Source organism: Desmodus rotundus, chromosome 12, assembly GCF_022682495.2.
Source record: "Desmodus rotundus isolate HL8 chromosome 12, HLdesRot8A.1, whole genome shotgun sequence".
NCBI lineage: Eukaryota > Metazoa > Chordata > Mammalia > Chiroptera > Phyllostomidae > Desmodus > Desmodus rotundus.
The window spans coordinates 37,179,841-37,193,821 of NC_071398.1; the positions used below are offsets into that span (position 1 = coordinate 37,179,841).

Genomic DNA, 13,981 nt, shown 5'->3' on the forward strand with positions numbered 1-13,981 from the left:
ACTTAGCCAGGTTTCTTCTGAAGCAGACGGGCCCCTGGTTGCAGGCACTGGCCATGTAACCCCCAGTCAGGAAGGTGGTATGGAAGTGGAGAGTAAGTTCATGCTTTCAATAGTCAGTATGACTCTGCCTGGTGTGGTTCAGTGGATTGAGTGCTAGCCTGTGAACTGAAAGGTCGCTGGTTCGATTCCCCTGTCAGGGCACACTCCTGGGTTGTTGGCCAGGTCCCCGGTTGAAGGTGTGTGTGAGGCAAATGATCTGAGATCTGATCTATGTTTCTCTCACACATCGATGTTTCTCTCCCTCTCTTACTTCCTCCCTTCCTCTTTCTCAGAAAATAAATAAAATCTTTAAAAAAATAGGACTCATTCACGTGTGCAGTCATTTAACAAATCTTTGTCGTGCACCTACATGTACCAGACAGACAAGCTCCTGCCTCCCTGAAGGTGACAGTCTGGTGGGGAAGTTAGACAATGAACCTAGCACATAAGCAAACATGGTCTGTTAGGAGGTGATGTGCGCCATGGGCAGGGTAAGCAGGGCAGCAGCTGGCAGAATGCAGCCTGCAGGTCAAGTCTAGGCCATCTTTTGTTTCTGTACAGTTCCCAAGCTAAGAGGTTTTTGCATTTTTAATGCTTGGGAAATCAAGAGAAAAAGATTTTGTGATATGTAAAATTTACATGAAATTCATGTTTCAGTGTCCATAAATAAAGTTTTATTGGAACACAGCTAGGCTTATTGGGTTACATATTGACTGTGGCTGCTTTTGTGTTATAACCACAGAGTTCAATAAGTGTGACAGAGACCATATAGAGCCCACAAAGCCTAAACTATTTAATATCTTGCCTGTCATAGAAAAAGTTTGCAGACCTCTCTCTGGCTTGGAGATTGGGAGTGGTACGTGAAGGTGGATTGCAGTTTTATTTATATTGGAAAGTCAAGAACAGCCTCACTGAGAAAGTGACATTTGGGTAAAGCCTGAAGGAGCAGGGAGGGAGCTCAGTGCAAGGGCCCTGAGGTAGGTATGTGTCTGCTCTGTTCAAGGAACAATGTAGGAGCCGCTGTCCTGGCAGCAGAGTGAGCAAGGGGGTGAGTAGTGGGAGTTGAAGGTAGATTGGTGACGAGGCCAGGTCATGTGGGGTGGGCCATGGGGAGGACATAGGCTTTTACCCTGAGTGAGATGGAGCCACCAAGGGCTCTGGGCAGAGGAGGGATCTGACTCAGGTGTTGACAGGGTCCACTGGTTGCATGCAGGGAACAGACTGTGGGGGAGGAGAAGATCAAACAGACCAGGGAGGGGCTGCTGAGATTGTCCAGAGGGAGATGATGAGTAGAGGCTGGGGAGTAGAGGGAAGTGGGCAGACTCTGGATGGATTTGAAGGTGGAACTGACAGTCTTTCTCTATAGATAACATCCAAACTGGGGAAAAGTCTCTCCTAAAAGTGTTCATATCACAGGCTTTCAGATCAGGCACACCAGTGCTCTCATCCCAGCTTAGCTACATACCATCTGTGTGATCTTAAGTAAATTGGTCAATTTATGTTAGCCTAGTCTTCCCATCTATAAAATGGGGTTAATAACTGGGGTGTTATATCAGTGAGATTATTCATGCAAAGCACTTAGTATGGGACTTGGCAGACGGGGAGTGGTCCCTACAAGGCAGCTGTGATAATGATGGTCATTCCCCAGGAAAGACTCCAAGACCTGTAGGCCATCCTCCCTCCCCAACTCCCTTCATCTGGCTCCTATACTCCTCCTCTGCCCTGTGCTGCATCAGGGATCTGAAGGCAGCACAATGAGGTGCTAAGCCCTGTTGAGCCTCAGTTTCCTCATCTGTAAAATGGGCTTTATAATGTTTGCAGTACAGGTCGTCAGGGCCATTAGATGAACCATTTCACACACAGGGCGGCTGGCGCACACCAGGTTCTCAGGGATGGGTAGCTGCTCTGTTTTCACCACAAACATCAACCATAGCTACATGGATCTCCTTAAATATTTCTCCCAACATTTTATGATGAAAATTTTCAAACACATGGGAAAACTGAAAGAATTTTACAAGGATCACACATATACCTACCACCTGGATCCTACCATTAAGCACTTAACTACTTTTGCTTTCTCCACACATTTGTTCATTCCCCTATCCATCCATCAGTCCATTCTCTGCCATGATGAATTTCAAAGCCATGAGATATTTTTGTTAGGATTTTGAGGACTCAGTTTACACTAGCACCATTTTTAGCACTGTTCTTAGTTCATTACATACACCCACTCATCTAGTTCTCATAGTGACTCCCTGAAATTATCAAGTATGCAGTGTGGTATATTAGCTCCCTTTCACAGGTGAGGAAACGGAGGTAAAGAGAAGCAAAGGACTTATATCAAAGGACTTTTGCCGCTAACGCTTACTCTCTTCTCAGAATGGGTGAAGTATGCCACACAGTGGAACAGCATGCAGCCAGTGTACAAGGATGTTTAGGAGAGTCCCGTGACAATAGCACTGGGCTATGGTATGACCCTGATACAGCCCAGATCCTGTGTCTAAGAAAAAAAGTGATGCACCAAGGAGGGGCACCCACTGTTACCAAAGGTAGCTTAGGGGTAAATGGACACTGAGTGATTGAGTAAAATCCGTTGCTAATAATCGTAGCTACTACTAATTGAGCTCTTTCTTTGTGCCCCACCCTGTATTATAGGATTTACATGCTGTATCTTTCCAAGCACTTGTGAGGTAGGCACTGCCATACCCACTTTAGAGATTAAGGCACTGAGGCTAAGAGAAGGGCAAGACTTGCCCAAGGGTCCCCAGCCAGGAAGTAGCAGAATGAGGATCTGAATCCTGGCTCATCAGTTTCCTGAACCATTAATTTCTGACTGTTTCTACCTTCTTATATTTCAGTAATAAGATAATATTACTTTAATACTGGAAAACGCTTTTTAAAAGTAATTTTCTTTAAGAAAGCAGACTCATTTATCTTTATTTTATCAGCCACGTGTGTTTCTTTGATGAAATTGAAAACCCTACCTCACACCATACACAAAAACAAGTTCCAATTGATTGCCAACTTAAATGTAATGCAAAAATGATAATGTTTTTGGAAAATAACATAAGAGAGTATCAGCATATTTCAGAGGTATGGAAATATTTCTTAAATAAGATGTAAGAGTAACTATCCTTAAGGAAAAGATTGAGAAATTGGACTACACTAAAGTTAAGACCTTCTCTAGTTTGTTCTCTGGTTTCTCTTTAGATGGTATAAATCTTTCACCTTTTAAAGTTAAGACCTTCTGTGCACTAAAAAGTGCCATTAAGAGAGTGAAAAGGCAAGCCACTGAGTAGAAGATATATATAGTACATACAACTAACAAATGGCTGGTGTCCAGAATACATAAAGAATAAGTCCATTTAAAAAAAATGGACAACCTGCCCTGGCTGGTGTGGCTCAGTGGATTGAGTGCTGGCCTGCAAACCAAAAGGTTGCTGGTTTGATTCCCAGTCAGGGCACATGCCTGGGTTGATGGCCAGGTCCCCAGATGGGGACGTGGGAGAAGCAACCGATTGATGTATTTCTCACACATTGATGTTTCTCTCCCTCTTTTTCTCTCTCCCCCCCCTCTAAAAGTAAATAAACAAAATTTTTTAAAAAAGGACAACCCAGTAGAAAGTTGAGCAAGACACTTGAACAAGCACATAAGGAAAAAGGATATCCAAAAGGCCAACGTGCAGATGAAAAGGTGTTCAGTTCTATTACTCATGAGGGAAATGCAAACTAAAACTACAATGAGCTACCACTACACATCCAGTGCGATGGTTAAAATTAGAACACCTGATATGGCCACGTGTTGGTGAGGATGTGAAGCAATGGAAATGCCCAAACATGGCTGGAGGGAAGAGAAGAAATTATTACAATCACTTTGGAAAACTTTTTGGTAGTATCTAGTAAACATAAACACACACACACTCTATGATCAGGCCATTCTACTCCTGCCTTCGCATCCAAGAGAAATGTGTATACATGTTCACCTTATGTTGTGAATGTACTAAGACAAACTATGTACTAGAATGATATGCTCAATATTATTTGAAGAGACAAAAATGGAAACAATTCAAATTCCCAGCTGGTATATAAGTCAATTGCAGTGTACTCCCACAATGTAATACTACTCGGCAATGGGGAGGAATGGACTGCATTTCTACACCCATCCCAGATGAATTTCACAATCATAATGTTGAGAGAAAGAAGCCAAGCACAAGAGTTCACACTATATAATTGTTTACATCACGTGGAAAGTAGGCAAAACAAAACCCCTGTATATAGGGAGGCATACTTAAACCTAAATCGGGTAAAAGTCAGTAAAGTGGGGACCTTCACGGGGAGAAAGTAGTGCCTGGCAGGAGGCAGCAGGGGCCTGTGGGAAGCTGGGAAGATTTGTTTCTTAACCTCGGGGGTGGTGACACACATGTGTTCCCTTTGTCATAATTCATTAGGTAGGACATTTATATTTCAGGCACTTTTCTGTGTGTGTGTCATACTTCACCATAATAAAGATTTGAATAATGTAAAAATGACTTTGAAAAGTAGGCTCACCACAGCCTTATCTTACAAACTGGACAGACCAGATGTCTTAGGTACAATAAATAATTGGAAGGGATGTGTGTGGTATCTGCCTCTGTTTAGGCACTCTGCTAAGAGGTTTATGGCTCCTACCTTACTTAATCTCCACAATAACCCTTTGAGGTTGTTACTACTCTTACCTGCATTTCACAGACGGGGCGCTGCGGCACAGTGAGCTACGCTCATGCTAGATCTACACACAGGCCATCTTGTCCCAAAGAATGTGCTCTGCTCGGCACCACAAGAGTCTTCACTCCAAAGAGTGGGATAGAAAATAGGGAAGTAGGAGACTATCTCTCAAAACACAAAGGTGTATAAAAAGAGAAACTAGAAATAGTTCTACGGCCATTCTGAGAGTAGGGGAGGGGCCGTAAGTGAGCTATGAGCCCTCATCCACCACGATTCCAGTGGGGCTTCCGAACCTGAGTGGTGCATGGAATTCAGCAGTTGTGTGAAGGAACTTAGATGGAAAAAACAATGACACCTTTGCTTTTACTCTCCTTTGACTTACCAGTCCTCAAAATGTAGTTTGGGAATGCTTGGGAGCCCTCAAGACCTTTCTCAGGGGTTAATGAGGTCAAAACTATTTCCTAACAATACTAGTATGTGTTTGTTGTTTTAACCGTCCAAAGCCCATCCGACCTGTGATAACATCACCACCCTGCTGGCTAATGGAACATATGCATGTGTATTGTGTTTTAAAACTTCTCAGTTTTCTTAATTTAATTTTATTTTAAAATTATAGTTGACATACAATAATATATTCATTTCAGGTGTACAATATAGCTCAGTTGGTCAATATTAATATTAGAACCCACATATACAAAAGCTCTTTGGGGTCCTCAGTGATTTTTAAGCAGGTCAAGTTTGGCTGCTCTGCCTGTGGATTAGCCTTCTCTCTGTCCCACTGCTTCACAAATAAACTCTCTTTCACTGTAAACTAAAAAAAAAAAGAGAGAGGATAGAGTTTAAGAACTGCCGATGTAACTGAAATTTAGCATGTCCTCGGGTCATGGGGCAGGGAAACTGTAGGGGGAGGGGGGGTTGGGAGGGGGGAACGGACCACGGGACCACAGCAGTCTCTGGCTTCGTCATGAGAAGAAAACACAGACGTTTTCAAATCCCACGACAGTCACTGCAGGACACTCAGACATCTGCATTCACCAAAACTTCTCAATGACCGTGATTTTGTGACCTGCCACCAGATCTTAAAGATTCTTTGTTTTTATTTCTTTATTTTAATCCTCACCCAAGGATATGCTTATTGATTTTAGAGAGAGTGGAGGGGAGGGAGAGAGAGAGAAAGAGAAACATGGATGTGAGAGAGAAACATCAATCTCATGGGACCAACCCTGCAATCTAGGCATGCGCCCTGACCGGAATGGAACTGGAGATACGCTCCAATCAACTGCGCCACACGGGCCAGGGCGAGATCTTCAAGTTTAATGCGTTAAGAAAGAAGCAAATAGTATGCTGTCCATGTGAAGTTAATACAAAATAATATTGAATGTATACTGTAATTGAAAGTGAAATTAAAAAAGAAGCAAGTAATTCAACCATAGTAGTGTTTTAAAAGTTCAATGAAGAATAAACTCAAACGTAAGAACTCAAAAGGAAAAGAGCATATATATTACTGTATCACATATTTGTTTTAAAAATATTTGTGTATCTGTAACCAGACTTTTCCTGCTGTGCCAGGAACCCCCGTGCATACTTTGGGGCAAGCCACTCACAACCTCCAACCCGTCACAGAGGTGAGCAAATTCTCAGTTGCTTCTTCCTGGACCCCATGGCAATTTCTGGAGTTCATGCATTAATAGTAGAAATAACAGCTGATTCTTATCCATCTCTTACTCTGGGCCAGGCGCGTTCTCTGCATGAAATTTCATGCGGCAACAGGCACCCCATGGAATACGTACCATCATCACCTTCACTTTATAGGTAAAGAATCCGAGGCTCAGCGAGGTCGAGTAACCGGCCCAGGGCGCAGAGCTCAGAAGCAGCACTGGATTTCGATTTTGTGTTTTCAGCCTGCCGGGGCAGTCTGCAGAGGAATCAGTGGGTTTAGCTTGCTAGGGAGCAAGGTGGAAGCGACTGACGGGAAGATGAAGCCGGCACGACGCAGTGGGGGTCCCCCGGGTCGCAGGCGTTGGTGCCAGCACACCCGGTTACCGCGGGATCCTACAGGGACGGGGCTGCGGGCCAATGTCCGTACACTGGGGGTTCCGCAGCTGCGGGGAGGGGCGTCTGGGGGCAAGGGCAGCCTTACCCGTCCGGGCGCTCACCTGGTGGCCGACTTGGAGGCGGCAGCGGCGGCGTACCAAACTTTTCTGGGTCCTCCTTCTCACGCCCCGCCCTGGGGGAGGGGGGCGGGTGGGCGTGGGGCGCCCAGGACCGGCCGGACCTGTGGGACCCGGGGCCCCGGCTGTCTGCGGAGCCTGTCACCTGGAGAAGCCAGGCTCTTCCGGGGCTGGGACGGCTGTGGGCGGCGGGATGCCTCGGCGCTGCAAACTCATAAATACCGCAGCCGTACTGGTGGCCGGAGACGTGCGTGCGGGCAGTTGGCGCCCTCGAGGGTGAGCTGGGCACAGGGAGGGCGCCCCCTCGCCCCAGATCCCGGCCTCCGGGCCTCGCAGGTCCTGGGGAGCTGGAGACCTAACTGGAACTGGCAGGGAAGGGCCGCGGAGAAGGGGGTTGGGTATACAGGTGGAGAGGGGGTATGGGTGGGGATTGGGGTCACAAAGCCAGGATGGGGTGCCGGAAGGGGGATGGTAGAGGGGATGGAGACGCTCCTCTACCGGGTAGGATGGCTTTCTGGGGGATCTGGGTTCGGCAAGGAGGATTGAGGTCACTAAGACCAAAATAGAAAGCTGGAGGATGGAGCTTAGTGATGAGGTGCCTGAGGGCAGGGTGGAATGCTAGGGATGTAGGGAATCAGGTAGAAAGAAGACACTGGGATTCCTAAGAGCCGGATGGAATGCTGGGGTAGCGTTGCCAAATGTAATTTCCTACAGGAGCCCCCGTCCCACTCCCAAATCGGAGAGTGAGCTGTGGTTCAGAGCCAGGACCTCCTGGGTTCCAAAAGGGGCTCCATTACATCCCAGCTGTGCAACTCAATCAATCCCTGGGTTGCTCATTTTCCTAATCTGTGATATGGGGCTGCTGATGGAAGTGGCCACCACACAGAGGAATGCTGTGAGGCTCCCATGACCAAATCTATGCAACGTGCTTAGCGCCCAGCGAGGCTCAGAGAGCGTTGGCTGCCAGGTGGTGATCATTATTTTTGTTTGCTCTGCAGCATCTGGATAACCAGTCCCCTGGAAGACCTCCCTACCATCCTGCCTCCCCCCCCCCCCCCCCCCCCAGTGACACTACCTGGTCTCTCTCTCCATTCTCCTTCCTCCGGGCCCCTCCTACTGTCCCTGACCAAGTCTGATCTACTCCTGCCCAGCCCCCCACCCCTTCCCTTCTCTGCACCCCACCCCCCTCCACTATGAGCCCCTTTCTTCCCTGCTGGTCCTGTTGCTGTCTGCTCCTGTTTTTCTCCCCGGGAATCCAGGGGATCCCAAAGGATCCCAAAGCTGCCCCGGAGCAAGTCCACCTGTCCTACCTAGGTAAGTGTCTGTAACCCCTCCCAGGGCATTTCCCAGGGAGGCCCATTGGGTTGGGGTCTCAGGAGTCCCACATTGATTGCTGTGGGACCCTAGGCTGGTGGCCAACTCTTCCTGAGCCTCAGTTGTCTGCATCTGTTAAATGGGAATTACCAGCAGTAGAGCATCTGGCTGTGTGGGAGACGCTTCTGGTGCCCAGCCTTTAGTAAGCACTCTCCAAAGGGAGCTGCTGTTGCCCTTGCTCATTGTGGCCCCACAAGGCTGCCTCCTGGTCCTCGACCACGAGGTGGTGGTGCACTAAGTAGTGAGACCTTGGACTCTGAATCCTTTGCACCCAGACTCCCTGGGTTTGAATCTCAACTTTGCTATGTAGCCTTGGGCTAATGACTTAACTTCTCTGACCTCAGCCTCCTCATCTGGACAATGGGTTGATAGTAGTGTGACCTCATAGTGAGGAATAAATGTGTAGCAGGAGGTCTCATGTGCGTTCGTCTCAGGACCGCTTAGCACAGCTAAAATTATTGAGAACCTCAAAGAGCTTTAGTTTATGTGAGTTATATCCATAGTATTTGCCATTTGAGAAACCAAAACTGAGGCATTTAGAAATATTTATTGTCATTTAAAATGAACAATAATAAGCCCATTCTGTATTAAGGTAAATGACACTTTTCATGAAAAATAACTACTTTACAAAGAAAAGAAATCTAGGCAGAAGAGTGCCATTGAGTTACATCTTTTTAAGTCTCTTGAATGTCTGGAGACAGCCAGGTCCTCCTCACATCTGCTTCTGCTTCAGCCTGTTTCAGTGCGCTACTTTGGATGATATACATGCAGACAATTTGGTCTCTTGCAGACACGTGGTTGAAATAGAGAGGAGGATTTTAAAAGGAGTTTCAAATCATTGTGGTTGTTTCTTTTTCACCAAAACCCAACTCTTTTCCTTCCTTCTTTTCCTCCTTCCCTCCCTCCCTTCCTAATTATTTTAGCTTTTTACTTTGAAATAATTTTAAACATACAGAAGAGTTGCAAAGATAGTATAGTTCCTGTACCCCTTCACCCAGCTTCCCTAATGTTCATCTCTTATGTGTCCATGGTACCATCGCCAAAGCTAAGAAATTAACATTGGCATCACATCACTAACTAAAACATGGATTTTTTTTTTTTGGACTTCACCAGTTTTTCTACTACTGTCTTAATTTTAATCCAGGATCTGCTGCAGGATCCCCTATTGCATCTAGCTGCCATGTCTCTGGTCCCCTCCTATCTGTGACACTTCCTCAATTTTTCTTTGTTGTTTGTGCCCTTGACTTGTTTAAGGAAGATAATTTTTTAAAGATTAATTGCAATGAGGAATCTGAAACTGCATGAATAAACTGGCTTTGGTGCTTGCTAACCAAGTGACCTTGGACAAGACACCTTGCCTGGAGGCCTCTGTAAAAGGAACAACAATAAAATCTATATCTCGGGGCTGCTGTGAAAATCCAGCGAGATCACAGCTGTCCTTTGGCCCACAGAACAACAGTAGCAAATGTACTCTTTGACTAGAGCTTCAGTTGGGCAACACAATGAACCTCATTTTGGACCTTAACCTGTAAGTACTGTTGTTACTCCCATTATACAAAAGAGTAAACTGAGGCTCACAGGGATGAGGAGTCTGGCTGCAGGTCACCCAGTCTGCAGGTTGAACCTAAGCAACTCAAGAGCTATGGTAATTGTTTTAAAATGTTAAATTTTGTACTAATTTTAGATTGAACAGAAATTTTGCAAAAATATTAGAGTTTCTATATCCCCTTCACCCAGTCTCTCCTGATGTGTCTTACCTAACCGTGGCGCTATTATTGATGCCAGTTTCATTGGTGCAATGCTATTTATTAGCTAACCTATAGGGCTTATTAGAATTTCACCAGTTTTTTCATTGATTTAGTTATTTAGCAGTTAGTTGTGTCTCCTCCAATCTGCCAATTTCTGTCTTTCCTTGCCTTTCGTGATTTTGACATTTTTGAGTACTAAGCAGTTCTTTTGTAGGATATCCCTCATTTTGGGCTTGTCTGATATTTTCTCATGATTGAAACTAAGTTATGTGTTTTTCTGGCAAGACGACGGTAGATGTGATGCTGCATCCTTCCTACGTCGTGACATCATGGCTTATTGCTGTTGCTGGTGGTGTTAACCGTCATTGCTTAGTTCCTGGGTTTCTCTGCTGTAAGGGTCTTACTCTTCCCTTTGTTGTTAATAAATATCTTGGGGAAGATTCTTTGAGACTACAAAAATCATGTTTCTTTTGAAACTTTGCACACTAATTTTAGTCTCCATTGGTGAATCCTGTCTGCAACAATTACTAGTGTGGTGTTTGCCTAGTTGTGGTTTTGTCATCTTCTAATTCTCTCTTTCCATCTAATTGAAATTGTACCCTCAGGAAAGGCTGTTCTTCCCCCCTTCATTTATTTATTCATTCAATTGTTTATTTATATCAGTATGGGCTCATAGATATTTATTTTATTCCATGGGTTAAAGTCCTGTATTGTCATTATTTATTTTGTGGCTCAGTTGTGCCTGATTTGGTCTTTTGCAATTCCTTTGGATTGGCTTCTGTGTTCTTTGAATAAAAACATATCTTTTTTTGATCATTCCCTAACTTTTTGCCACCATGAATTATTCCAGGCTCATCCTGTATATTTCCTGCCCCATCTCTGGAATCAACAACTTCTCCAAAGCTCCTTAATTCCTTCCATTGGAGAATGGGTATTTAGAGACCACGATCTGAGCAGTAGGTGTGCTCATTGCTAGTGAGGCATCATTGTTTCTAGGCCTTCTCACACATGGAGCAAGGTCATACACGTGTGTATGTTTATAAGCATATGCCACATCCATATTTCTGTATCTGCGTACATGTATATTAAATATAATGGGATCGTACTGATATCTTGATTTCAGTCCAACATCAAATGTTTGTTTGTTTGTTTCTTTCTTTCTTTTTTCATTCTCACCCAAGGACATGCTTATTGATTTTAGAGAGAGAAGGGAGGGGGAGAGAGAGAGAGAAACATTGATCAGTTGCCTCCCATAGGTACCCCGAAACTGGGGATCGAACTCGCAACCTAGGCATATGCCCTGACTGAAAGTTGAATTGGCAACTTTTCCATATACGGATGATGTTCCAGCAAACTGAGGCACACCAGCCAGGGCTCAAATGTTAATTTAAAACAAAAAAGTTTATTATTGCCTTCTGTACTTGTTTGTAACTTTCTTCTTTAGCATTGATAAACCTAGCTCCCACGATCTACAGTATACTTCCTCACTTGTTCAATGCTAGGAGAGGCACCAAGTGGCTTCAGAATCATTTGCCATGTCCCTGTGAGAACACTTCCTGGGTGACAGTATTGTGTGCAGCCCTTTCTCTATGTCGTCTCACGGGCCCTCTCGGGACTGTTTCCCACGTTGCTTTTCTTCCCCACCCCTTCAGTGTGGTTACTTTATTCATTTTTAAATACAGTTTCAACCTTTTGTTAGTGTTTTTATTCCATACTAGCTTCTCCTCACATCCTGGGTAGTTTTGTTGGTTTATTTGGGGGGTGTGTGAAGGAAATATGAAACATGATTATAATTCTAGGAGTCAGAATTTTTATCCAAAAAAGATAGACTCAGAGAGGCATCCTCCCTCCTCATTCCTACTACCCCATTTCTCCTTTTCTTCTACGCCTTCCTTTCCCGTCCACCCCACGTTAGCAATCCAGCTCTTTAGTTTCTGGCATAGCCTCCCTGTATTTCTTTTGTACAAATGAACATATCCTTGTGTTTCTTTCTTACACTCCTCCATGAAGAGTACCTGACTATAAACTTTGCTTTTTAAATTTTATGTCCGGGACATCATTCCACATCCTAGCATTCCTAGAGCTTGTCCTCTTTCTCTTTGACAGCTGCCTAGTGCTCCACTGCATGCGTGTTGTAGAGTTTATTCAGTCACTGTGCTAGTGTGGGTGTTCCTGTTGTTTCTGGTATTTTGCGATTACACACAGCGCTGCCACGTGTGACCTTGTGCATGTGTATTTTCCTGTTGCTGGAGGAAGAACTCATGCTCTTAACATTACACTATACCTCATGATATATTTTTAAAGATTTTATTTATTTATTTTTAGACAGAGGGGAAGGGAAGGAGAAAGACAGGGAGAGAAAGATCAATGTGTGGTTGCCTGTCATGCGCCCCCTACTGGGGACCTGGCCCACAACCCAGGCATGTGCCCTGACTGGGAATTGAACAGGTGACCCTTTGGTTTGCAGGCCCATGCTCAATCCACTGAACCACATCAGCCGGGGCTAGCTATGTCATGATATTTTTAAAACATTGATTTGGTTGCCAACTTTTAAGAATTTGGACTAATCACTTAAAAGTCTGCATTTGTATATCTATCTATATATGCTCCTGGACATAAAAAAACCACTGTATAAAGATTGACTCTAGAAATGGACAGATTTGGTGGCACTGGGCCCACTTCCTGCATGGCAGGTATTACCAGAACTGAGCGATGGCTGCCCCTTTTAGACTGGGCAGGGCCTGCAGTTTGCCACATACCCCACAGCTCCCTACTGCCTTACTCCTTGCAGCTGGCCCTTTCCCCCATTTATATTACCTCACTGGCCTCTAGACCTTTGAGTTTATGACCCTTAAATGATATCATATATGCAAAATGCTTGGTACAAGGCCTGTACATAGTAAATAATAATAATAATAATAATATCCATTCACTTGTATAATCCTAACGTGCTATCCACTGTTTCAAGTTCTTTACCTATTATTCATTAATCTATGCCTCATAGCAACCTTATAGAGTAGATACTACTATTATTGCATTTGACAGACAAGGAAACTGAAGCTTAAAGAGGCAGTGACTTGTCCAAGGAGAGAACAGCTTGGAAATGGCAGAGCTGGGATTGAACCTGGGAAGTTCTACCACCTGTGTCCTTAACTACAGAGTGTTCAGGAGCTGTCAATCACTGCCCCTCGCTCTCTCTGCACATCCCTCCCTCCCTGCCCTGCCCGGGTGTCACTGCTCAGCCCCACTCTGTTCCTTTCTGCCCAGATGAGCCAGGATCCATGACTGTCACCTGGACCACATGGGTTCCAACCCCCTCTGAAGTGCAGTTTGGGCTACAGTTATCAGGACCCCTGCCCCTCCGGGCCCAGGGCACAGCCAGCCCCTTTGTGGATGGAGGCTTTCTCCGGCGGAGGCTCTACATTCACCGTGTCACACTGCGGGGGCTGCTGCCGGGCGTCCAGTATGGTGAGAGGGGCCCCGGGCCCAGGGGTTGAAGGGTGAATGGAAGAGGAGCATGAAATGGATTGGAAGCTGGCACTGGCTGGTGGCTCAGGCTGGGCTCCTGACTCCTCTGCTGACGCAAGCCGACTGTCTGAGACCTGGCATGAGAGGTGCTGGGGACCTGGAGTGAGGTGGACAGAGGGGCATGGGTCAAACCTATTCAAGCCCCTACCCTTTCCCTGACAGAAGATGTGGGGGTGGGGAGGAGACAAACTGGGGGCTCCCAGCTGACTGTGACCTTTCCCTTCCCTTCAGTTTACCGCTGTGGCAGTACTCGGGGCTGGAGCCGGCGGTTCCGCTTCAGGGCCCTAAAGAATGGACCCCACTGGAGCCCCCGTCTGGCTGTGTTTGGGGACCTAGGGGCTGACAACCCGAGGGCCCTACCCCGACTGCGCAGGGACACTCAGCAGGGCATGTACGATGCTGTTCTCCATGTGGGTG

General features: G+C 45.7%; 1 protein-coding gene and 1 long non-coding RNA gene across 2 annotated transcripts in view; one reads left to right on the forward strand and one right to left on the reverse strand.

Annotated features, from left to right (window-relative positions):
- Nucleotides 1-5,355: 5,355 nt before the first annotated feature.
- Nucleotides 5,356-7,376, reverse strand: LOC123478402 (uncharacterized). The gene is made up of 3 exons (XR_011650629.1): nt 6,900-7,376; nt 6,534-6,658; nt 5,356-5,554 (listed from the first exon to the last, which is right to left on the reverse strand). It is a non-coding gene; the product is annotated as an uncharacterized lncRNA (long non-coding RNA).
- Nucleotides 7,377-8,107: 731 nt separating this feature from the next.
- ACP7 (acid phosphatase 7, tartrate resistant (putative)) overlaps nt 8,108-13,981 on the forward strand; it is a 7,397-nt gene continuing 1,523 nt past the window's right edge. The window contains exons 1-3 of the mRNA XM_053915102.1: nt 8,108-8,228; nt 13,304-13,504; nt 13,796-13,978. Of these exons, the coding sequence (XP_053771077.1) occupies nt 8,108-8,228; nt 13,304-13,504; nt 13,796-13,978 (505 nt within the window). The remainder of the gene's footprint in view (nt 8,229-13,303; nt 13,505-13,795; nt 13,979-13,981) is intronic.